Source organism: Heteronotia binoei, chromosome 1, assembly GCF_032191835.1.
Source record: "Heteronotia binoei isolate CCM8104 ecotype False Entrance Well chromosome 1, APGP_CSIRO_Hbin_v1, whole genome shotgun sequence".
NCBI classification, from domain to species: Eukaryota; Metazoa; Chordata; class Lepidosauria; order Squamata; family Gekkonidae; genus Heteronotia; species Heteronotia binoei.
The window spans coordinates 258448443-258474547 of record NC_083223.1 but is presented as its reverse complement, the minus strand read 5'-3'; the positions used below and the strand labels follow the sequence as shown (position 1 = coordinate 258474547).

Genomic DNA, 26105 nt, shown 5'->3' with positions numbered 1-26105 from the left:
CACAAGTGCTCATCTGCCAACTCATGGTACAGGTTCATGCATCTGATTAAGTGTGCTCCAGCCCATGCAACTTTCTGCCACGGTAATTCTTTCAGGTGCTACAAAACTCTTCTTTGGTCTTGCTGAAACGGAAGAAGATGGCAACTCCTCAGGAATTTGTCTGAATGGGAGACAAACCTGAGAACCAATGTGGCACTGTGGTTAGAGGATCTGGAAGACCCAGTTTTAAATCTCCACATGTGCCCTTTGAGTGACCTTGGGCCCCATCTCACACTCCGTCTGACTCACCTCACAGGGCTGCTATTAGGTTTAAACTGAAGGGGACGGAATAACGCTAAGCTGCTTTGGGTCCTTATTGGAGAAAAAGGTACAATGAAGTAAATAAACTCTCCAAATAGTGATCTGAGCCCACTGAGAGGAGGAGTCATGAAGTATGGATCTGGATTTACACTTTTTTTGCTATATATTCTTATTCACATTTGATCTTTAAGATGTACATCTCCTGACCTAGCTCCAGGGCTCGCCCTAAACTGTCTGGCACCCTAGGCAAGGATAACTTCTGGAGCTTCCCCGCACCCCCACTGATAACATCACTGAGTCACATGGGGGTGCCTAATTTGGCACCCCAAGAAGGCTGGCGCCCTAGGCAATCACCTAGTTTGCCTACTGGCAGGGCCAGCCCTGCCTGGCTCACTTGAATCTGATCCGAAGTCAGCCATTTCTGGCCTGCCTGTCAAAAAGGTCCTCTGCAATGCCAGATTTGGAGTTTCCAACAAACAAAGTCTACTGTCTGGTAGAAAATCCACTTAAATTGGAAGCAGTGCCCAATAGGTGATCTTTAATCTGTCGAAGAGGGTTGATCTGTGCAAAAAGCATCCACCCTCGGTGGAGGCGGTGCAACGGCTGGGTGAGAGAACACAGGATGCTTCTTGTAAAACCACTGAAGTTGCTAGTGACACGAAAGCTGCTTCCTTCAGCTTTAGAACTGTGGCTTATTGTAGATGATTTGCTTGATGTGGGATATTCAGGCAACTTCCTCAACAGTGTGCCAAGTATCTGAGTCTACACATTAATCACTGTCCTCAAAGTGGACTTGCTTCCTGAAAGCCAAAAGTATGTCATTTTCATATGTGATCTCAAAGGTGACTTCCCAGGACTGGGAAGATATAACCTCATGCCTGAAATATGCACAGTGGTTCCGGCACAGTGCCACTCTTTGAACCAGGCTAACCTAGTCTTATTTGTAGAACCATAGAGCTGGAAAGGACCTCCAGGGTCATCTAGTCCAACCCCCTGCACAATGCAGAAACTTCACAATTACCTCCCCCCCCCCACTACATACATCCCCAGTGACCCTTGCTCCATGCCCAGAAGATGGCAAAACCCCCTCCAGAATCCCTGGAAAAATTGGTCGAGAAAAACTGCCGACTGACCCGAAAGTGTTGAGAAAAACTGCCGACTGACCCGAAAGTGGGTGTGTAAGAAAGGGCCACAAGAACTAAGCACTGATGCAACCCTTCCTGCCCTCCTTCTCATGATCTGTCTAAAAAAAAAGAAAAAGGCCATGGTATCAGGAAATTTGGTTGCTTTATGTCCACAGTAAGCCACTCACCAGCTTGTTTGAGGAACACGGCTGCTGGTTTCCCAGCTCCCAGGATTACCACCCTTTCGATCCATGCTGAAGTTTCATAGCTGCCCTTAGGATCTGCAGAACTGGAAGGAGGGAGAAGATAGAAAAAGGGTAAGAGATTAGCAATGATGTGGTCATTACCTGGAATGGGAGTGACAGACTGCTAAAGGCACAAGCCCTACAAAGCTGTCTTATACAGAAGTCAGACCACTGGTACTTCTAAGCTTCGCATTGTCCCTATGGCGGGCAGCAATGCTCAGGCAGAGAAAATACCATTCCCTATACTTGCAGCCATGGAGCCATCAGCTGCACATGAACATAAGAGATCTGGATCAGACCCATCATCCATCTAGTCCAGCATCCTGTCTTACATAGTTGTCAACCAGTTCCTCTGCATGGACATCAACAGGACCTGGAGGCCAAGGCCTTTCCCTTATGTTGCCTCCTGGCTCTGGGATTCAGAGGCTTTGGGCCTCTGAATGTGGAGGTTCCCCTCAGCTGGCTAGTAGCCATTCACAGACTCATCCTCCATGAATCTGTCTGATCCCCTTTTACAGCTGTTTATTCCTGCAACCATCACTACATCCTCTGGCAGTGAATTCCACATTTTTATCACTTTCTGCGTGAAGTTGTATTTTCTTTTGTCCGTCCTGAATCTATTACCCACCAGTTTCATTGGATGCCCTTAAGTTCTAGTATTTGGGAGAGGGAGAAAGAGTGCTCCTTGTCACTTCTCTCCACTCTGTGAATAATTTTATAAATCTCTATCATGTCCAGTGTTCCCTCTAAGTTGAGTTAGTGTGAGCTAGCTCACAGATTTTGTAGCCTCCAACTCACACATTTTTGTCTTGGCTCAGGAAAGATGACCCCAGAGCACACTAATTTATGACGTAGCTCACAACTTGAATGCCAGTAGCCCACAAAGCAGAATTTTTGCTCACAAGACTCTGCAGCTTAGAGGGAACATTGATCATGTCGCCCCCTTGGTCGCTTCTTTTCTAAACTGAAAAGTCCCAGGCTCTTTCACCTTTCCTCATAGAGAAGGTGCCCCAAGCCCCATGCTAGGAAACCAATTGGGACTCTCTGTATATCTCCCATGCAGCGTACAGCTTGTTATTCACCCATGCAAGTTTGAAGCAGCACAGCCTGGAGGCAGGTTTACCACCTCAGCGTGCCCAAAAGGTTCGTTTTTATTTATTTTGTTCAATTTATATCCTGCTCTCCCTGCGAAAGCAGGTTCAGGGCAGCTTACATGTTCATGTAAATACACAGAATATAAAATTACATTACGATATAAAAACATAAAAATTAAACCATTTCAAGTGCTATAATGATGGGGGGAGCAGAGACATACCTGGCTGTCAAGGTGTTGCCCGAGAAACTGAAGCGGCGATGCAGGTACTGCCCCTTCGTCTCAAAATTAAACGTGTGCCCATCGTCAACGAAGAGGTCCCCTTTCGCTGTGCCCTGGGGTGGGAAATGTAGGGGGGAAATTGGAAAACACTGTCGATTGAACTGTAGGCTGCAAACCTCCAAACTCAGCTGATGCCACACTTACCTGGGGGCCCAAGGCCACATAGAGGGTGTAAGGGTCGTTCTGCATGCAGTCCGAAGACCGCCGGACTCGCTCCTTCCGGGCCACGATGCTGCCGCCACGTTGGTACACGGGGATCTGCAGAGGGAGGCTAGAGTCAGCACTCGGGGTGAGATCTAAAGAATTGTTAAAACTATCAGGGAGCAGGAAGATCCCGCTCTCCTCCACCCTCATGTGCACAGGAAGCCACCTTATACTGAATCAGACCCTTGGTCCATCAAGGTCAGTACTGCCTACTCAGACTGGCAGCAGCTCTCTAGGGTCACAGGCAGAGATCTTCCACATGTCCTACTAACTGGTCCTTTTAACTGGAGATGCTAGGGACTGAAGAACCATGGGACTTTCTGAATTCCCCTCCAGGATGCTTTCTGGTAGATCTCTCCAGATCCTGAGGCACGAGCATTTATGTCCGTACGGCCTCAATTCTTTAGACACAATTGATCCCATAGTTTTGGACTGCCCTTTTTATGAATGCTCAGGAAAAGGCTGCTCTCTATCTTGATATATTCCAAAAGTCACTGGAACAACCATCTCAAATGTGAATTCCCTTTGAGTGATTGGAGTCCTGAAATAACTGATGTAGCTGCTAAATTTCTTGTGGAAGTTAAAGAAAGTTAAAGAAAACTCTGTTTCTGTTTTTCCCTTTCTTTTCTTTTCCCATGAATTTTCTGTGCAAAGTTATACATTTTATCGATTCTATATTTTATGGATTGGATTATTATTTATTTTGTGATTGCTGATATGCTCATAAAGGTATACGATACGATATACAACTTTCTGAATGCAAAGCAGATAAGAACATAAAAGAAGCGATGTTGGATCAGGTCAATGGCCCATCCAGTCCAACACTCTGTGTCACACAGTGGCCAAAAAAACCATGTGCCATCAGGAGGTCCATCAGTGAGGCCAGGACACTAGAAGTCCTCCCACTGTTGCCCCTCCCAAGCACCAAGAATACAGAGCATCACTGCCCCAGACAGAGAGTTCCATCAATATGCTGTGACTAATAGCCCCAGATGTTTATCCAATCCCCTCTTGAAGCTGTCTATGCTCTACCCCAAGCTGCAGTCCCTCCCTGACGAAACAGTCCCTTCTCTGACTTACGCTGTTCATGGTGACTGTTAAATAGAGGGTCTGAGGAGCATGAAGCTTCTGGTGGGTGCGGGCATCATACCAGACCTGAAGGGGAAAAGGGAAGCATTAGCAAGAAGTTTTCCATTAAAAAAAATTAACAGGGGAGAGGTGAAAGACAAGGACTTTATACAGCAGGGTATTTTGGTTATACAAACACAATCTCACAGCAGGCACACAATTTGGACTGCTTCAGGTGGGTAGGCTTGTTCAGCGGTCCCCAACCTTTTTGGCACCAGGGACCGGTTTCGTGGAAGACAATTTTTCCATGGATCAGGGGGAAGGGGATGGTTTCAGGATGATACAACTGTGCACCTTATTGCTATTATTACATTACAATATATAATGAAATAATTATACAACTCACGGCCCAGTTGCTAACAGGCCACGGCCCGGTACTGGTCCATGGCCTGGGGGTTTGGGATCTCTGGTCTGAAGCAACCGAAAGAACTTTTGAGTCTAGTGGCATCTTTAAGACCAACAAAGGTTTAATTTGGGGCATAAGTTTTCATGTGCTGAAGTGCGCATGTACACAAAAGCTTATGCCCAGAATGTAGCTTTGTTGGTCTTAAAGGTGCCACTGGACTAAAAAATGTGGACTGCTATCCTTCTTTCAGTTAAAGTAACTCAAGTTCCTAGCTGTAATGATAAACATTGCGAGGGGGTGGGGGGAGAGAATCAATCAGCATTAGACTGCAATGGGCTCCCCAATTTGCCATTTTAGCAGTCCGTAATTTTAGATTTTATATATTTTAATTGGTTTTAACTGTTGATTGTCTTTTATGATGTAATCCGCCCTGAGCCTAAAAATCGATTAAAAATAAATAAATAATTTGCTTTCCTGCACTGGTGATCTCCCTTCACAGCCTCCATCCTTTCCTTCTCTCCCCCTGCTTCCCATTCCTACCCCACACAGAGACATGGACATCACTCCCTTCATCCACAAAGGTCTTCCTGCTAAGGAAAGCCCTGTGTATGCCGACAAACACAGCATGCTTTGTATGGAATTGCAACCTTCAGCCTAAGACTGAATTCATTCCCTTAGCACATTGCAGGAAGCCACATACTCTTGAGGCTGCTATTGGACCTAAGAATGTCATAAGAGCCCTGCCGGATTGGACGAATCTAGTCCAGCATTTTGCCTCACACAGCGGCCAGCCAGCTCCTCTAGAGAGCCAACACTAGAGCCCAGAGGCTGAGCCCTTCCCCTGATGTTACCTCCTGGCCCTGGAGGCTTAATGCCTCTGAATGTGAAGGTTCCCTATCAGTCACTAGCCACTGATAGACCTCTCCTCCACGAATCTATCCAATCCCTTTTAAAGTCGTCTACACCTGTGGCCATCACAACATACTCTGGCAGCAAACTCCACATTTTTATCATTCTCTGTGCCCAGGCTGGGGTGTCTCTGTGACTCCATTCAGACATCAAGCACATCAACCCTATGCCATGGTTTTCTTGTACATCTGGAAGCACGAACCACAGCTCAGATTCTAAGTTACAGTCAGTGCAAATGATTTTTTTTGGGGGGGGGGCACTGCCTGAAACAAGCCATTCTCTATAGATCCAGGTGGGCAACCGTGTTGGTCTGAAGCAGTAGAACAAAGCAGGTGTCAAGTAGCACCTTTAAGACCAGCAAACTTTTATTCAGAATGGAAGCTTTTGTTTGCATGCATACTTCTTCAGACAAGGAATGGGGTACAGTAAGTAGAGCTACATATAGCTTGTGAGGTTTAGAATGCAAAGTGGTACAAAGTTAAAATCCAAGAGCAGAACAGTGAAGTTAACAAATAATAGCAAAATTGTCAATTTTACTATTCTGCTACTGGATTTTAACTTTGTACCACTTTGCATTCAAAACCCCATAAGCCCATCTCTGTTTGTGCCTCATTCACACCCTCCCTGCCCTGCTCACCTCTCCTTTGCCAGGCAAGTAGACCTGCACGCCCCGGGCCCCTTGGGCCGTTACTGGGTGAACCAACAATGCATCACCTACAAGAAGAAAACAAGCATATGAACAGGAGACCCTGAACCTGGCTCAACACCAGGGCAGGGTGAAAAAGCTTTAAAAAAAAAAAGTTTTATCCCTCAGTTAATTTGTAGAGATGGAAGTTAACTTCTACATGGCACACTTGCTTAAAGCAAGAGCCACAAAGAATAAACATCAGATGTTTGAGAGCCGCAAGGCATGAACATATGAACATATGAAGCTGCCTTATACTGGAATCAGACCCTTGGTCCATCAAAGTCAGTATTGTCTTCTCAGACTGGCAGCGGCTCTCCAGGGTCTCAAGCTGAGGATTTTCACACCTACTTGCCTGGACCCTTTTTTTTTAAGATGCCAGGGATTGAACCTGGGACCTTCTGCTTCCCAAGCAGATGCTCTACCACTGAGCCACCGTCCCTCCCCAATGAATTGCACCATCTCTCCCCATGAATTGCAGATGTTTGAGAGCCATGAGGGAGGGAGGGAGGAAAATAGATGGGGGAGGGAGGAAGTGGTAGAAAGAAAGCAACTTTAACTGCATTCTCCAAGCCACCAGCTGGCTTGGCTTCAAGAAATGAATTAAAGAGAGAAATGCCTTCTCCAAGCAGGCCAACGGGGTGGTGGGGGCTTCAAGAGCCACACAATATGTGAGAAAGAACCACATGTGGCTCCCAAGCCACAGTTTGGCTACCCCGATCTATAATTTTTGCAGCACTGGCGCTGCCATTTCATTCCTGTGTTACAAGCCACAACCAAAACAGCTTTAGAATTTAAGTATGCTATTAAGTTCTCAGCCAAAAAGCTCTGGAACCAAGACAGAGAGTGGGTGATGGAAGATCAAGGAGGGCAGTGAGCAGGACAGTGATCTTTCAGCCTCTCTACCACTGGGATAGACTGAACTCACCAAGAAGATATTGGTCATCAATGCTGAATGTAGTAGCATCCTGGGGATATTCCACCCAGAGGGGTCTGCAGGGAAAAAAGAGGGGGTGTCGATAAGAGGGAGATAGATAGGAAAGTAATTCCCCACACAGTGGGCTGGCTCACATGTAATTCTGAACAGACATGAACACATTCTAAAAAGAATGAAACAAGCAACTATAAAGCAGTGTACTATAGTAGTTGAGAGTGTAGGATTAGAATCAGGAAGACCCAGGTTCGAATCCCATGCCATGGAAGCTTAACTGGTGTTGACTTTGGACCAGTCACATTCTCTCTCAGCCGAATCTACCTTACAGGGTTGTTGTAGGGATAAAATGGAGGAAAGGAGGAGAAGGAAGAGGAGTGGGGAATCAAACCCGATTCTCCAGGTTACAGCCCCGCCACTCTTAACCACTACACCATGCTGGCTCTCAGGTGAATGTTGAGTCCCCATTGGGGAGAGAGACAGGGTATAAATACATTAAATAAACCTTGGCTTCTTTTCTGTACATTTTGAAGCTCAAATAATGATTTGGGTTCTAAATTATGGTTAACTACAGAGCATGGTTTGAAATCAAGTCAGGAGATAAAAAATAAGGGCAAGGGCAAGAAATAACAAAAAAAAAAAAAGGTCAAAAATGATGGTGCAAATGAGACAGAAATGTATTTTATTACACAATTAAAATTCCCCAAAAATTCTCTACGCATTTCTCTGACAGGCTTCATCAGAGGGAATCTGTTCATCTTGCAGTAATTCTTCAAAATTGCTACAAGACGAACAGATTCCCCTGAGGGAAGTTTCTAGGCCTTATGGCTACCAAACAAAACAAAACAAAAACCTGAGCGGTTTGACAAAACGCTTCATCTCTTCCGCCTACATTTACTTGCCAATTGGACCCATCAGATTTCCTTTCAAGTTCTACCCTTTCGTACCTGGAATTCTAGAATCACAGAGAGGGAAGGGGTCATACAGGCCATCTAGCCCAATCCCCCTGCTCAATGCACGATCAGCCTTTGTCCAGCCGCTGTTTAAAGACTGCCAGTGAGGGGGCGCTCACCATCCCCCTCGGTAGCTGGTTCCACTCTTGAACAACTCTTACTGTAAAACAGTTTTTCCTAATATCCAGCCAGTACCTTCTCACCCTTATGTGAAAGAATGTAGTTTGCTCACCTCATGACAGGCTGGCCTGTCCGGTAACTGTGATAGAAAATCGTGTACCAAAAGGGCAGAAGGGTGTATCGCTCGCGGATGGCATCCCGGATCAGCGCTTTATTCTCCTCACCAAACAGCCAGGGCTCCCGGCGGATGGTGTCCACATGGGCATGTGCCCGGAAGAAGGGCTGGTAAGCTCCCACTTGGTACCAGCGCACCAGCATCTCTGGCTCAGGGCTTTTGAAGAAGCCACCCACATCGGCTGGGGACGGGTTGAGAGAGGGAAAGATGGCAAACACTTTAATATTCCTTTGGTGCTCAATTCCTTTCCTAGTCTCACACCCACAAACGCAGGGGCTTGCCCTGTTTGGAGCAGGCTGTTGCACGGCAATGCTCACCTCCACAGAAAGAGATGCCCACAAGACCGAGGCTTAGACACATGGGAATGGAGATCTTCAGATGGTCCCACTCAGCTGCGTTGTCCCCTGTCCATACAGCACCTGCAGAAGAGGAAGAGAGTGTGGTAGGGAAGGAACTGTAGGCAGAAATGCCATTTCATCACATCAGAGCCTTGCGGGACCTTGCCCAGTTCCGCAAGGCCTGCAAGACAATACTGTTCCAATTAGCTTTTAACTGAACCTGCCAAGATATAAGATCTAATAGGATGTCTAAGAACATAGAATGCCACCTGTAACTAAACGGAAATTAGCACCAAGTTGTTTAAATTGTTTTAACTTAATGTTTCTCTAAACAGTTTTATTGTGATTTACTGTGTACCGTGAGCCACCCTGAGCCTGCTTTGGTGGGGAGGGTGGGATATAAATCAAATAAACTAAACTAAAACTAGTGATGGCCACAGGAACAAACAGCTCTAAAAGGCAGAGATGTTCCGTCAGACTTTTGGTTGAGGACAGCAATGGTTCCCATCTCATCTGGCACGTCTATTTCTTGCCTCCCTCCCCCCAAAACCCCACCAGGCAATGGTGCACTCTGTAGTTTCAAAAATATTTTAATGGCTGTATTTCTTTACTCTTTTAAATTGCTTTCTAATCTATGAATGTGTTTCTGACTGTTGTACACAAAGTTTCACAGGGAAGCCGTGTTGGTCTGAAGGAGAAGAGCCTGTTTCAACAGCACTTTAGATTTAGATTAGATTTAGATTTATTGGATTTAAATCTAAGTCTTTAGAGACCAGCAAGGTTTTTGGGGTATGTGCTTTCAAGAGTCAAAGCTGTGACAAAGGGAGTCAGGGAATCTGGCAAAAGGGGCTTTGATTTTTGAAAGCCTGCACTCCGAAAATCTTGTTGAGTCCCTAAAGTGCCAGTGGACTTCACTCTAGCTCTTATCTAGCCCTCCCTTCTCCTTCCCCTGAAAAGTCTCCCTGGTCTCCCAGGGGCCAATGTGTTCCCAACCACTAACCGTAACGCTGTGAGCCGGCAAAGAAAGCTCGAGTCAACACGAAAGGCCGCTCCACGCCGCCCGATCGCTGCACCTGCCCGAGTGCTGTTGCCATTTGCTGATGGAGGGAGGGAGAAAAGAGATCTTATTGAGAGCAATCTTCCCTTCTAAGCTGCGGAGTCTTGTGAGCAAAAATTCTACTTTGTGAGCTACTGGCATTAAAGTTGTGAGCTCCTGCATGAATTAATTTGCTCTGGGGCCATTTTTTCCTAAGACAAAAACATGTGAGATGGAGGCTAAAAAACTGTGAGCTAGCTCACGCTAACTCAGCTTAGAGGGAACACTAGTTGAGAGTCTGTATCAGCAGCAGCCCCCTTCTTCGTACTATTCCCGTTCCTTTCTTCTCCCTGAACAGAGAATGTTAACAGGGCTGGGTTCAGGCTGCCATTTCAGAGGGTCACATAATTAGCTTTCATAATTAGCTTTCATAATTTTTTTTTAATGAGCAAGTTTCTAGCCCTCAAGGTAGACTTGGATGCAGGCGAGCTGCGACTGTGGAAATCTCAGGAGCTGAAAGGATCAGCAAATAGTTATTTCTAAAAGCTAAGGGATGGAACTTTGACACCTGGCAGAGCTTTTCCCTCAAGGAGCACCGTAAATGGAGCCTCTCTCCTCCCAGGCAAGCCCAATCTCACCAGATCTTAGAAGCTAAGCAGGGCTGGCCCTGTCTAGTATTTGGATGGGAGACCTCCAAGGAATACCAGGGTCGTGACACAGAAGCAGGTGATGGAAAGCCATCTCTGAACATCCCTTGCCTTCAAGCACCACTAGGGGTCGCCAGAAGTTAGCTTGATTTGATGGCAAAAGAGAGAGAGAGAGAACGAACCTCTCTCTCTCATCCAGTCTCAATTCACACATCAATAGACTGAGTGCAGGTGTCTGGTCCAAAGTCACCTAGTAAACTTTGTGGCCAATCTGGGATGGGAATCTCAATCTCTCCCTGGCCTAAATGGTTCCATCGTCCCTCCGTGATGAACAAAACCCAGACTTGCAAGCAGTAAAGCAATTAACAGATAGTAATTACTGCCTTATGACACTCTCACCATCATTCTCCCATTCTGACATGTTACAGTTTTATTGGTTTCCCACGCAAACGCTATCTAGACCAAATGTTCTTTCAATCTGTTAATGTCACCATTTTGCCACTGGATTCTGACTTTGTACCACTGCGCATTCTTAACCACTGCCCACCAGCTATATGTAGTTCTGCTCACTGCACCCCATTCCATTTTCTGATGAAGAGTGCATGCATACAAAAGCTTACAATCTGAATAAAACTTCGTTGGTTTTAGAGGTCTTAAAGGACTCCTACTTTGTTTTAACAAAACCTCAGTATATTTTAAAAAGCTATACACATTTCAGAAGCATGAGGAATAATGAGAAGTTTATGGGCATCTGCTCCGTTTGCACACTTTGGGAAAAAAACTGGATTTTGTTCTGCCCTCAGTAATCTTCCATCCAGTTCAAGCTGTCCGCCAGCTCCAAGTTCAACCAAAGCTGCAGCATCTAGACTTCATAGAGTATTTAGAGTCGTGATTAGGGGCCCCAGCACCCGGAAGAAGAAAGCAAGCCACACTCACCACGTATAACCCATAAAGGTTGTGGACATCACGGTGCTCCCAGCCCCCCTTGTGCACGGCGTCCTTGTGCATGGTCACCTCTGGGCCATTGAATACAGAGGGCTCATTCATGTCGTTCCAGGTATAGAGGTTCTCCATGGAGCCCTGGAAGGAAGGAAGGAAGACACTCACATGAGTAGAGCAGAGGGCAGGGGGCGAAAGTCACGCCACAGCCCAAGAGAGTAGTTCCCCCAATGGGACAAGGGGTCGCCCTACCTCATACTGGTCATAGGCAAACATGCTGGACCACCAGGCACGCATCTCAGGGTTGGTGAAGTCGGGGTATCCTGCCGAGCCTGGGTGGAAGGAAGGTGAAGCACAGATTAGACGTGTGGGAAGACCCTTTCGTGAAATCTTGGGCTCATCCTCTTCATCCTCATTGCCAATGAGTTTCTGCATTTGTTCAAGAAGGCCGGCTGACAGCAATGCAGATTCTGTGAACTCAGGCAGATCATGGGAAGGAGGGCAGGAAGGTTGCATTAGTGCTCAGTTCTCATGGCCCTTTCTTACACACCCAGGGAAATGCCGATCGCCACTTTGGGGTCAGGAAGCAATATTTCTGAACTAGATGAGTGCCAAGGTCACAGTTTGCCTAGGGCATCAAAAAAACTTGGTTAAGCCTAGGATGGTTAAGCCTAGAAAGTCCTTCTTCACCCAAAGGGTAATTAACACATGGAATTCACTGCCACAGAAGGTGGTGGTGGCTACAAACAGACAGCTTCAAGAGGGGACTGGACAAATATATGGGGCAGAGGTCCATCAGTGGCTATTAGCCACAGCATATTGTTGGAACTCTCTGTCAAGGGCAAGTGATGCTCTGTATTCTTGGTGATTGGGGGGGGGCAACGGTGTGAGGGCTTCTAGTGTCCTAGCCCCACTAGTGGACCTCCTGATGGCACCTGGGTTTTTTGGCCACTGTGTGTCACAGAGTGTTGGAATGGATGGGCCACTGGCCTGATCCAACATGGCTTCTCTTATGTTCTTATTCTCCAGGCAAGTTTGGCCAGGGATCCTGGAGGGTTGTTGTTATTTTTTGCCATCTTCTGGACATGGAGCAGGGGTCACTGGAGGTGTGTGTGGGAGGGAAGGTATTTGTGAATTTCCTGCAGGGGGTTGGACTAGATCACCCTGAAGGTCCATTCTAACTCTCTATGGTTCAAAGTCTCAGGCTAGAAAGGCTCCTTGAGGCAAATATCTTTGGCTTTTCTTACATCAGAAATTGTCACATAAACAGTTGTTATTGGGTGAGAGTAATCACATTTGCTAGCATGCACCTCTCGCCTCCTTTTCTTGCTTGTCTTTTGTAGCTTGGGAGGCTTTACGGTATGGTGGCCCACAAGTTCAAATTTACTTGGTATTGTGACCCATTCTAGGCTTAACCAAGTTTTTTTTTTGTGCCCTTGGTACTCGTCTAGTTAAGTATTCTATTTTCTACAGTGGCTACCCAGATGTTTTTGAGAAACCACCAACCATCACACAAAGGGCACAGGTGCCCTCACTATAAACCCCATGCAAGTGGCATTCTGACATACACATCCTTTGCACATGGAAGTTACATTCCAGCCTCTGCCCACCCTCTGCCAGTTTGGTGTAGCGGCTAAGTACACGGACTCTTATCTGGGAGAACTGGGTTTGATTCTCCAATCCCCCAATTGCAGCTGCTGGAATGGCCTTGGGTTAGCCATAGCTCTCATAGTTGTCGTCCTTGAAAGGGCAGCTGCTGTGAGAGCTCTCTCTGCCCCACCTACCTGACAGGGTGCCTGTTGGGGGGGGGAGGGTAAAGGAGATTGTGACCGCTCTGAGATTCAAAGTATAGGGCAGGATATAAATCCAATAACCTCCCCCCCCCATAACTCCCACTAATCCCCCAATGATTCTAAGAAACTCGCTCTAGTGACCATCAGGACACGTTTTATTTGATCGGCATGTATATGAAGGAAAAAAATACCACCTAATGTTTGACATGAAAGATATTGTTTCCAAGGTTAGAAGTTGGTTTCCAAAACACAAAAGAGAGCAATTGCAAAGGGCAGGGGTAGTCATTAGTGAGGGCTGGCCTCTGACCCATTGGTTTGGAAACACTGGTGTAGTGTTGGTTACCATGTCAGACTGTGATGGCAAGAGGAGTTCTGGGTTCACATCCCCACTCTGCCACCAAAGCTTGCTGCACATCCCCACTCTGCTACCAAAGTTGAGTTTCATGGTTAACTGGAGATCTGAGCCTAGCTGACTGGAGATTTGAACCCCACTCTAGCCACCATGCCAAACTAGCTTTCAAAGGCTGCCTTGGAGATATGCATTGCTGGTAAGGTAGGACAGACATTTCTTAAGAAACTAAGAACACTGGGACTGGCTCTCACATTCAGTCCCTGCCACCTCTGGTTAAAGGATCTCAAATAGGAGTTATGGGGGAAGATAAGGCAGCCCATTTTGAGCTAGAAGGACCAATGATCTAAGGCAACTTCACGTGTTTATGGCAAGGTTGGCCCTGGCCATCAAACCCAATGACCACAAATCTCCCCCCTACCCTCCCCTCCCCGCCACCCCAACCCCAGCCTACTGCAGCCCTTTCCCCTCACCTGGCCAGCACCAGCCTTCATAGTCATTGCCGTCCTTGGTTTTGATGTAAAAATCGCGGGAGCGGATCTCGTTGTGGACTCGGAAGCCGCTGTCCACCTTGATGTGAGGGTCCACGATGCTCACCATCTGAGCCGAGGAAGGGAGCACAAAATGTGTGGGGTTAGGAAACAGTGAAGTAATGCAGAGGCATGCCTCTGACCAACTGAGCAAATCAGGGCGCTTTTTTTTGTAGCAGGAACTCCTTTGCCTATTAGGCCACACCCCTCTTAGTGCAGGGCCTACTGTAAGCTCTTGGAGGATTGGCTGCATCAGGGAAGTGTGGCCTAATATGCAAAGGAGTATAAACTTAAACTTCTCACTGTGCCTAATTCATTCTGGTTCTGGTAAGCAAGCAGGGAGACCTATAGGCTATGTAGAGCAAAGAAGCCCTGGCTTCCAATCACAGCCCCCTCCTCACCCCCCACCCCGATTTTAACAGAAGTTGCCTTTATATTTATTTAAAACATTTCCTATGAAAAAAGCAATGCCAATCAGTATACCAATGGGTATCACTACCTCACAACTATCTCAAAAGATATCTAACCATATTGTTGGAAAAGCTCCCAAAGTATATATTGCTCTTCACACTGCTGCATTTATTGCCCAATAATCAAAGCATTTTGGGAAGAGGTTGTACAACATGTTAGAAATATCACTGAAGGATCTCAGGTACTGGGGGAAAGACCAAGATGTTTGGGGGGGCCTCCTGACAGTGAAAAGGAAACAGTGCTGGTTCTCGATGGGCTGACTTGACATACAGCAGGTTCTCACAGTCCTACCTTGCGCCTTCTGTCTGCCAGCCGCTGCAGCATTTCCCGGGGATGGGGGAACTTGTTGGGATCCCACGTGAAGTAGCGCTTGCCGTCAGCATGCTCGATGTCAAGCCAGATGACGTCATAGGGGATGTCGTGCTCGTCAAAGCCGCTGTCCACGGCGCTCACGTCATCCTCGTCGTTGTAGTTCCAGCGGCTCTGGTGATAGGCCAGGGCAAAGAGCGGAGGGAGGGCCTGGGTGCCTGAACAAGAGGGGACCGGATCAGACCTCAGTCGGTATCTGCCTCAGCCAGCAATTGTGCTCTGGGCTTAACACGTTTCCAAATTCTGCACTGTAACAGAGAGTTTGCTTGCTTTGTCTTAGATTGCACAAGCTGTTTTTCTACAGCTGCTCATGAAGACGGGGAACAAGATGGGCAGATCCTGCAGGGTTTATTCTGCAAGCTGCCCGGGAAGGGAGTGTTCCATAAGGATTGAGCTTTTTTCCTCTGCTCCCCCTCTTCAGCAGCTGGGACTGCAAAGGATCAAAGCCACCAAGTATTACACCATCTTTCAGTTTGCAAAAACATATTATAAGGATTGTGTACTACACATAATAGACAATACAATAATGATAGAGGCCGGCAGTGCTAGGGTCTTTTAAAGTAACAGAAAATCCCATGGGACCAAAAAACCCCATCTCCAAATGAAAAGATACAAGTCCAAACTTGAAAATAGTCCAACTGAAATTCACAAGGTGGGTGCTCTTGAGGAGCGTAGCTTCAACGCAGCCGCTTTCTTAAAAAGACGTCTCTAGATTTTGATGACGCTTCAATTCTTTCTTCAGTTTGACAGCTTAATTATTTAGGAACCCTGTTCTACATTCTCTAATCACAGCATTAAGCTTCTCATTTCAGTGTGAACATCGGGCTCTTTCACTGAATACTTGGTGGCTTTGCTCAGCTGACCAATTACACCAAGTACCCTTCAAGCAGCAGGGGATTGCAAAGGTAGCTGCCTTCTGCCTGGGGAGAGGCTGCGCCATCCAGGGCAGAGCTGTTACCACCACCTGCTCTGCCTTCTGAACTAGTTCATAATCAGGTCTTGGGGGGGGGGGGCCTGGCTTGGTGTCATGGGGTGTGACCTAATATGCAAATGAGTTCTCGCTGGGCCTTTTCTACCAAAAAAAGCCCTGTTCCTAAGTTAGTTAGTAAGTTACGGCAAATAATTTATTGTGAAATTGCCTCATTCTGTGTGTCTCTGGAATCTGACTGTCTTTTGTATTTTCTGTACACTGAAAGCTGCTCTGGAGCCATACTGTATGGAAAGAAGCGAGTTAAAGGTGTGCCGAACAAATAAATTGCAACACTTTCACCCCAGTGCACAAGCTGCTTTTTCCTGATCCAAGAGAGCTTTCTCATTTGCATTGGGGGCAAAGGGCCACCAGTAAAGGAAACGATTCACAGGACCCGGTCCCCGGAGATGGCCCTGAAGCCCTACCGCCTTGGCCAGCTGAAACACCTACTCAGTTCCTGTGCACACTTCAAAAGCTGCATTCTTCCCCAACTCAGCATGGACCTTGCACCAGTAGTTCTTTGTTTTGTACACATTCTTACACTGTGTTCATTTATTTGTTGTTGCATAACCTAAAGGAAAAAGTCGAAGGCAGCAGAAAAAAAGGAAGACCCAACATGAGAAGGACTGACTCAATCTTAATGAAGCCACAGGCCCTCCTGTTTGCAAGACCTGAACAAGGCTGTTAATGACAGGCGGTCATTAATTCATAGGGTCGCCGTAAGTCACAAGCGATGTCACTTAACACTCACACCCCCAAGTGGGCATCACAAACACTGGCGCTGTTAATTCCTTCGGAAGCAAAGTAATGCAAACCTCTCCCCGCACTCACCCGTGAGGGATGCATACTGCCTGAAAACGTCCTTGGGGGACGGCCCCAGCAAGAGAAACGTGTCAATGATCCCGCTCTCTGACATCCAGCGGACGTCCGTCTGAGGGGTCTCGCCTCCACCTTGCATGTAGTCCAACATCTTCCCAAACAGCGTCTGCAGAAGGGTGGAAACAGGATAGGGGCGTGTTTGCACAGTATTTCTGGGACCATTCTGTTACAGCCAGGCAGGCTCATAGCCAGAAAAAATTTGGTGGGGGGGCCCAGTGGATAAATTTTTAGGTGGGGGGCTGTAAAATGCTGCTGCAGCGGCTGCCACCCTCCCTCCTCTTCTGCGGCTCCGTGTCCCCCCACCCCTCCCTCCTTCCTTCACACTTTTAAGACCCAGGGAAGGGGCAGTGAAGCGCTGCTCCAGGCTCTTTAAAAGGCGACACCCCCCCGCCAATCAGCTGATCAGTGAGAAAACCAGTGTAGAAGGCTGGCCGCTCTGCTCCAGTGCTCCATCAATGCTGGGGCCAGCAGCAGCAAGCGACCTGTGGAAAAAGTGCCGATCAACACTGGTTTTTCCACCAATCAGCTGATTGGCGGGGGGGGGGTATCACCTTTTAAAGAGCCCAGAGCAGAGTTTCACTGCCCCTTCCCTGGGCCTTAAAAGTATGAAGGGAGGGAGGAGGAGGCGCTGCGAGGTGGGGTGGTGACAGGCCGTGGAGCCGCAGGAGGGGAGGGAGGTGGCAGCTGCAGCATCAGATTAATTGGCAGGGGGGATCAGCAGCATCTGCCTGAGGTCTCAAACCAACGGAGGGGCCACAGAGCTTTAAGGGGGGTTGAATGGAGCGGCCATGCCCCCCCAGGCCCCCCATGACTACAGGCCTGCAGTCAGGGCTTTTTCTGTAGCAGGAACTTTTGCATATTAGGCCACACACCCAATCCTCCGGGAACTTACAGCAGGCCCTGTAATAAGAGCCCTGTAAGCTCTTGGAGGATTGGCTACATCAGAGGTGTGTGGCCTAATATGAAAAGGAGTTCCTGCTACAAAAAATGCCCTGGTTACAGCATTTCGATTTTCGAGACTAAGCATTATTGCCTAATAATGCTGCCTAATGAGTTTATGGCAGAGATGAGATTTTATAACTGTTTCCTATCAGCTCTGTGACTTTTTATTATAATAAAGTTACAGGCATTTTGTAACAAAGAAAAAATGTAATATCCATAAGATAACAGATATTGTCAGTGTAAAGCCAAAAGCAAAACTATATCCAAAGTGAGCCTTTTGCCAATAAAGGGAAGCCATTTATCCATAAAAGATGGCTTGGAAGAAGAAAAGTGAGATCTCCACAAAACAAGTAATAATGGCAGCAACAACATGTTATGAACATATACAAAAGCACATGAATGAACATATGAAGCTGCCTTATACTGAATCAGACCCTTGGTCCATCGAAGTCAGTATTGTCTACTCAGACTGGCAGCAGCTCTCCAGGGTCTCAAGCTGAGGTTTTTCACACCTATTTGCCTGGACCCTTTTTTGGAGATGCCAGGGATTGAACCTGGGACCTTCTGCTTCCCAAGCAGATGCTCTACCACTGAGCCACCGTCCCTCCCCAATGAATGAAGCAGTTACTCAGCAATAAACACCTAGATTCAAATCCAGTAGCACTTTAAGAATCCAGCAAGATTTTCAGGGTACGAGTTTTCAAAAGTCGAATCTCCTTTTTAGCAGAGTAATTACTCTTGAAACCTTGGAAAACTCGACGGTCTTTAAGGTGCTACCGGACTTGAATCTTGAGGTTCTGCTGCCTTCTAAAAAGAACAAGAAACCATCTAAAAAAAAGCAACAAAGAAACAGCAACAGCTGAAGTTCCACTTTTCTGCCATCGATTCACCACTGACTTATGGTGGCCCTGCGGGGTTTTCAAAACAAGAGGCGTTGAGAGGTTGTTTCGCCACTGCCTGACAACACTGAGACCCTAGACCTTCTTAGTGGTCTCCCATCAAAATACTAATCAGGACTGACCCTCCTTAGCTTCTGAGATCTGACAAGATTGGGGTAGCAGGGGCCATCCAGGTTAGAGTAAGAGCTCCGTAAAGGTAGTCCCCTGTGCAAGCACCAGTCGTTTCCGACTCTGGGGTGATGTTGCTTTCACAACGTTTTCATGGCAGACTTTTTACGGGGTGGTTTGCCATTGCCTTCCCCAGTCATCTACACTTTCTCCCCAGCAAGCTGGGTACTCATTTTACCGATCTCGAAAGAATGGAAGGCTGAGTCAACCTCGAGTCGCCTACCTGAACCCAGCTTTCGCTAAGGGTAAACTCAGGTCATGAGCAGAAAGCTCGGACTATTATATAATTAGATCAGGGAACACTGAGATGATAACACCATACAGAATTTGAGTTTGAAATCAGCACTTCCTGATCTGTAGCTCAGTCTCTTGGCCGTACAGGGTGAATATGAAACTGATAATTTCATAATCCGCCCTGAGCCCAAATTGGAGGGCAGAATACAAATCTATAAAAATAAATAAATAATTCCCATCAATTTTGCACTAAGAAATCCTCTAAAAACAACCCCCATCTCAATGAGCTCTCCTCCATTACAGACTATTGCACCGTTACTGTGGAAAAATGTGATGCCCCTTCTTTCAAAGGTGCTCCTGAGACACCCATAAGACCTTCTCCTCAACAAAGCATGAGAGAGGAAAAGGAGAAACTCACATCTCTATTCTTTTTGGGCACCATGCTCACCTAGCTCCACTCTAACCACATCTGATCCACACCAGTACCTTGCCAGCTGTGTTGGAAGTGATATCCACCCAAGTCTCTGCCGCATTCAGCCAAAAGATTCCCAGGGTGCGCTGGGTGTTGTGAGCCAGGAGGACGGGAACAGAGCCGTAGAGGGCCATGGGATTATAAAGCTCGTATTGGAAGACGTCCAAGTTATACAGCCTGTATGGGTCTCCTCCCCTGACAAAGGTTTTAGCAAGTTAGGAATGCCAGAAAATAATACATCATAAGAACATAAGAGAAACCATGTTGGATCAGGCTAATGGCCCATCCAGTCCAACATTCTGTGTCACACAGTGGCCAAAAAACCCAAATGCCATCAGGAGGTCTACCAGTGGGGCCAGGACACTAGAAGCCCTCCCTTTCTTGTATCAGTGACACCTTCTACACCATACATCCCATAACTCAGGGGTGCCAAGGCTCCAACCAACATCTTTCCTGGTGTCCCGCCTAATGTTTTTAGAAAGTGGGTGAGCCTCCTTGGGAGTCTAGGCCAGCAGAGCTTCTAATGGGTCACTGGAGATCTGATTGCTGTGCAGATTAAAATAAAGTTGTTTTGGCAACAGCTGCCACACAGTGTTGGTTTTATGCTCTAATATTATTTTATTTAATTACCCCTTTTCTCCCTTAAATGTGAGCTTCTTGTATGTGTGCAACTCCACCTCCTGAGGTAGCCATTTTGTGATTGGCTCTACCTCCCACAGCAGCCATTTTGTGACTGCGCCCATCACCGTCTCAGGATGCGCACAGGTGGAAAATGGCTGAGGACCCCTGCTTATTTCATGATTCAAGACCCTTCAATATAAATTTCAAGGCAGCCAACAAAATGCAAAAAAAATACAAGCCAAACGACAAATTCAGAAAGACAGCCTGGATTAACAGATTCTTTTCAGCCTTACGAAGAACCTTTGCATAGTGTATCAGGCAAAGCCATCTCAACCAAAAACCCTCTTTGAAAAAAGGGAAGTGGGAGCTTTACATGCTTTTGTAAAAACAGGCAGAAATGGTGCTTCTCCAGGGTAAGCCAACTCATAGAAAGTTCTAGAGCGAGCAGAAGGGACTCATGTAACTTCCTCTGAAGGCACTGGGGATGGCAGCGGACCAAAGGAATGTCATTAGAGAAAGGGGTTCATACTGGGATATATGATCCAGCTATGATTGAGGGGTGCAAGGAGAAGATTCACACACACCTTCTAACACCAACAGCTAAAGTTCCACTGTAAGACAGTAAGACAGTCCCAACTGCAGCCAACTTACTCAGTCGTCCGTAGCCGGAGGTTTTCTGCATGCTCTGGGATGCCGTACACGTTCTCTACACCTGGGAGTGAGAAGTCTAGACCTACAGACGTTGGACCTGGGTGGGATGAGAAAAGACAGAACATTAGCTATGGGAATGGGGAAGTTTCAACATCAAGTACCAAGCCTTCATGGCTAAATCACTGCTTGCGATACCTATCCCCAATGCACCCCCCACAAGCATCCATTCCTCTTTCATCTATTGCCTGCTGAAGCCAGCTGTAGCAAAAGCCAGATCCTCCATTATACTGATGGACACTGAACTTGTTCGCATCACAATTTCGTTTAGTAGCATTATTGTAATACAAGTGTTCCTTCACTGAACTTTTCAAAATGATGAAAACCTATCAAGATCGCCACTGCTTTTTTACCATGAGTTTTGGTGTCAAGCCCCATTGTGACACCTATCCTCAGCATGCTGGATGGCAGCTCAAGACCCTGACCACTCTCCATTATTTACAACCTAGAGAACACGTAGGCATCACCACCTGGCAGCAGAATGTTTATGATACTAAGAGGGCCTGTTGTGTCCAAAGAATGTGAAAGTATAACTCCCCAATTCACAAGTTTGCTTATCTTTTCACAAGGTAGTGTGAGAATGCTTTTGTTGCAGACAGTTTGTTGCCTTAACCTATGAACCTAAAATTCAAATGAAGCGCCTTTAGTAATGTTTTATGATACCCTATACAGTAAGCATGTAACCTTTTGCATCTCATTATTTCCACTAACGCTGTTAGTGGAGCCCCTTTGAATTCCTGAACAAACAAGTTTATTTGAAAGAAACAAAGGAATTCATTATTGCAATCTCGGGGCTTGACATTTGGTTTATTAAATTTTAAATACACATACTTTAGAGCAGGGGTGTCAAACTCATTTGTTATGCGGGCAGGATCTGACCTAAATGAGACCTTGTCAGGCCGGGCTATGCTGGGCTGGGCCATGTGTGTACCTATTTACGATTAGGTAGCAGAGATATAAACTTTTGAAAGGACACAGACAAATTCAACTAAAGGTTAAAAAAAACCCCAAAACTTAAAACATTAGCGCTTGTTGGTCTTAATGGTGCTTTCTTTGTATTTCTCCCATGGGATCCAGTGAACTGGGTAAAGGAAGCACTGGCCTCTTTCCTTCCTTCCCCAGAGGACTAGCAGGGGGTGGGGAGGAGCCTCAAGCAATGAAAAAAATTGAGGTTTTGCTCTGTAGCTCCTGAGCAATTGAGCAAGCCTTGTAAAGCAAGCTGAGATGCAGAAGGAAGCAAGAGAGAGGGAGAAGGAAGCAGACAAGAGCCAGTTGCGTGGGGATCTGATAGGAGCCCTCCAGAGGCCTGATTCGGCTCCCGGGCCACATGTTTGACACCCCTGCTTTAGAGAACTTCTGTCTTTTCTTCAGGGTCTCAGAAAGGCATTTGTATTGATGTTTTGGCACTGCTTTTGAAAAAGCTTCTGTTATCTGATCAAAGGACATCTGATCCTTTCAAGGGTCTTACCATTAGGCTTGCTATCCGTGTGGGTCTTGAATGTTTCTTCCCATGATCCCGGTTCCTCCTCATCCTCGTCTGCCTCTTTGGAACCTTCCTCAGACTTCAAGGACAAAAAATTGCCAGGTCAGAGAAATCTTACCTATGATGCCCTTCCAACCACAGGTCAGCTTTTTACTGACTGGGTAAACATGTGAAACTGCCTTATGTCAAGTCAGACCACTGAGTCCTTCATTATCTCCCCTCTGACTGGCAGTGGCCCTCTGGGGTCTCAGGCAGAGAAAGGTCTTTCCCCAGCAGTGGTTGCCTGACATTCTTTAGCTAGAGATGATCAGAGACTGACCTGGGAAACTGCGTTCAAGTGCCAGAAAAAGACCTTTCTCTGCCCAAGATGCTGGTAAAGCCACTGCCAATCTGAACAGATAAATACCAAGCTAGATACTATGACTCAGCAATAAATAAATGGAGCTCATGGTAGGCCACGATGTAAAATAATACAAGACTACAACACCCACTTGGAAATTTATTAATGCTTTATGGTAAATGAGGAGATGAAATATTCTGTAACTTGGGGTGTCTGCCCACTCATATACAAGGATCATCAGCTCTTGAAAAAAAAGAGACAACTCGAAATGGATCCTCTCAGATGTCCTTTGATGTGATTTTACTGATGATTTGGAACTTTCATGTATATATATAAAATTTTTTGCCACTGTGTGACACAGAGTGTTGGACTGGATGGGCCGTTGGCCTGATCCAACATGGCTTCTCTTATGTTCTTATGTAAGGCGTCCTCTTACAGCTGCTTTGCAAGCTCCAGGAGGTGGGCTTTGGTGAAAAACATGCACTTTATGTTTTGTATTATGTCATCCTGCTGGACATGAATATGATTGTGAGAACTGCAGAGGACTCCACAGCTATATATATATATATATATATATATATATTTAGTGGGACTTGGTTTTGGAATTATACAAGGATATATTATTGTGATATTTGATATGTGAATAATTTGAAAACAACTGTATAAAACAGGGGTGGTCAATGGTAGCTCTCCAGATGTTTTTGGCCTACAACTCCCATAAGCCTCAGCAAGCATGGTCAATGGCTGGGGCTGATGGGAGTTGTAGGCAAAAAAACATCTGGAGAGCTACCGTTGGCCACCCCGATATAAAACACAGAATTATATTATAGCACTTTATTAATTAAAATTACTCAAATACTTCTGTAATGTACTTATCTGGATAAGTACATTATGACTCAACAGAAGGCTGGTCTCCAGGCCTTAGCCTGTTTCTACTACCTGTCCTACATGGATACCAGTGTTCCCTCTAAGCTGAGTTAGTGTGAGCTAGCTCACAGTTTTTTAGCCTTTGGCTCACACATTTTTGTCTTCACTCAGGAAGGATGGCCCCAGAGGAAACTATGCAGGAGTCAAATCGCTCACTCACATCTTTAATGTTGGTAGTTCAAAGTAGAATTTTTGCTCACCAGACTCCACAGCTTAAAGGGAGCATTAATGGACACTGCGAGGTTCACTTGGGACAGCAGTAATCAGGGCTTTTTTTGTAGCAGGAACTCCTTTGCATATTAGGCCACACACCTCTGATGTAGCCAGTCCTCCTGGAGCTTACAGGAGGTCCTGTACTAAGAGCTCTGTAAGCTCTTGGAGGATTGGCTACATCAGGGGGCGTGGCCTGATAGGCAAAAGAGTTGCTGCTACAAAAATAAAAGTTCTGGCAGTAATCAACGTTTCATATAACATTATCGTGCTGGAACCTTTGTAACAGCCCTATAATACCAGTTGGTGTTATCCTCACATTACAGGTACTGAGAGACTGAGCAACAGCAGCTTGCCCAAGGTCATTCAGAGCCTGCAGCAGAGGAGTGATGTGATCCAGAGAACATCTCATCGCAGATCATTCTTTCAGCCACCTTGCTTCGCCAAGCTGATTTTGAGCTCTTGAAAAAACACACATTGCACAAATGCCGAGAACCCCTATGCATCAGCGCATCCCTAGATGGGAACAGCAGGTTAGGCCTGTATGCTTGCCTTCGTTTAGAAGAACATTTGGTTTATAAAGGTAAAGGTATTCCCCTGTGCAAGCACCAGTCGTTTCCGACTCTGGGGTGACATTGCTTTCACAACGTTTTCACGGCAGACTTTTTATGGGGTGGTTTGCCATTTCCTTCCCCAGTCATCTACACTTCCCCCCCAGCAAGCTGGGTACTCATTTTACCGACCTCGGAAGGATGGAAGCCTGAGTCAACCTGAGCCGGCTACCTGAAACCAGCTTCCTCTGGGATCGAACTCAGGTCATGAGCAGAGAGTTCAGACTGCAGCACTGCAGCTTTACCACTCTGCGCCACGGGGCTCTTGGTTTATACACCCTGCTTTTCTCTACTCTCAAAGCAGCGTACAATCACCTTTCCCTTCCTCTCCCCACAACATGCACTTTGTGAGGTAGGTGGGGCTAAGAGAGCTCTAACAGAACTGTGGCTGGCCCAAGGCATCCCAGCTGGCTTCAGCTGGAGGAGCAGTGGCACAGTTCTCTAAAGCAGAATCCTACAATCACAAAGCTGGAAGGTGCCACACAGGCCATCAAGTCTAACCCCCTGCTCAATGCAGGATCAAGCCTACAGCATCCCTGACAAGTGTTTGTCCAGATGCTGCTTAAAGACTGCCACTGAGTCCGCCACTCTTAACTACTGCACCATGCTGGCTCCACACTGGATTTACCCCCTGGTTTAATCCTTGCAGGGGATCCTTTACCCTCACCTTTTCGCTCTCAGCAGATTCTTGCTCCGTAGGCAAAGAAGATTCTGAGGCCTCGGCAGCCCCTTCGGCTTCAGATGCCGGCTCCTTTGACCCCGCTCTGAAACAAAAGGAGGGAGAAAAGGAAGACTCAGCCCCATACCCCTCGCCCCTTTCCCCATTCACACACAAAAGGGAACCTAGGCCTTCTCCTTCATCCACCAGCCCCCAAAACCACCAACCAACTGCAGCGCCCATTAGTCACTACAAGCGGCACACACCAGCTCACCGGCCAGCCAGTTAGCAGCACAAGGGGAAGGGGAGGGGCAGCTGCGGGGCCGAAGAACAGCACCAGGCCCAGCAGGGGCAGGCCCCAGTCACGTGTGTGCAGAGGGGGTGTGTGCTTCAGAGGATTGATTTTTTAATCTGGAAACGCCACTGTGTTTTCATCATAGGGAAGCGAATGGCCATACAAAATGGCCACTGCTGCTTCTTGGGCCCCAAAAAGAGGGAGGGAGGGACCCCAGCTGGGCCTCTGCGAACAGAAAGGAAATCTTGACCAGGCATTCTCTTACATAAGAGGTGGCCGCATACCTTCTTGCTGCCTCCGGATGGAAACTTTTTTTTAAGCTCCCTATATAGGCTCAACGCAGGGACCACTGTTGCAACAAAGGCCTGTGGAGGAACCTGCTGTGTATCCACCACAAAATCCATGTGGTGTTCCAAAGGATTCTGGGAACAAGTGCTCAGTTCATACAGGGAGCCCAACACCGACAATATGCGCCATGGGACAAATCCAGTTTCTCAGAAGAAGCATTCATTCCCTCTTGTGAGAGAAAGGAGGGAGAAATGTCTCTTCTGATGAGGCCAGCCCTCCATTTTGTGTGTGTGTGTGTGAGAATGACTTGAAAGGCCTTTTATGAAATGAGGTGACTTGCTATGTGGATTCGAAATAGCAATTATTTCTTGTTCCACACCATTTAAACGATATTACATCTGATAAGGTCTTTTAATTAAATCACAGTGAACCC

At 46.7% G+C, this 26105-nt stretch overlaps 1 protein-coding gene across 1 annotated transcript in view; it reads right to left on the bottom strand.

The window, feature by feature from the left end:
* The window catches only part of GANAB (glucosidase II alpha subunit), a 62213-nt gene that overhangs the window by 3365 nt on the left and 32743 nt on the right, over positions 1–26105 (bottom strand). The window contains exons 7-24 of the mRNA XM_060254232.1: positions 25099–25195; positions 22329–22422; positions 20804–20900; positions 19546–19726; positions 16769–16922; positions 14890–15125; positions 14071–14197; positions 11708–11787; positions 11453–11596; positions 9834–9930; positions 8813–8914; positions 8433–8676; positions 7245–7309; positions 6269–6345; positions 4329–4403; positions 3189–3302; positions 2985–3097; positions 1613–1713 (exon numbers count right to left, since the gene is read on the bottom strand). Coding sequence (XP_060110215.1) covers positions 1613–1713; positions 2985–3097; positions 3189–3302; positions 4329–4403; positions 6269–6345; positions 7245–7309; positions 8433–8676; positions 8813–8914; positions 9834–9930; positions 11453–11596; positions 11708–11787; positions 14071–14197; positions 14890–15125; positions 16769–16922; positions 19546–19726; positions 20804–20900; positions 22329–22422; positions 25099–25195 — 2198 coding nt within the window. The remainder of the gene's footprint in view (positions 1–1612; positions 1714–2984; positions 3098–3188; positions 3303–4328; positions 4404–6268; positions 6346–7244; positions 7310–8432; positions 8677–8812; positions 8915–9833; positions 9931–11452; positions 11597–11707; positions 11788–14070; positions 14198–14889; positions 15126–16768; positions 16923–19545; positions 19727–20803; positions 20901–22328; positions 22423–25098; positions 25196–26105) is intronic.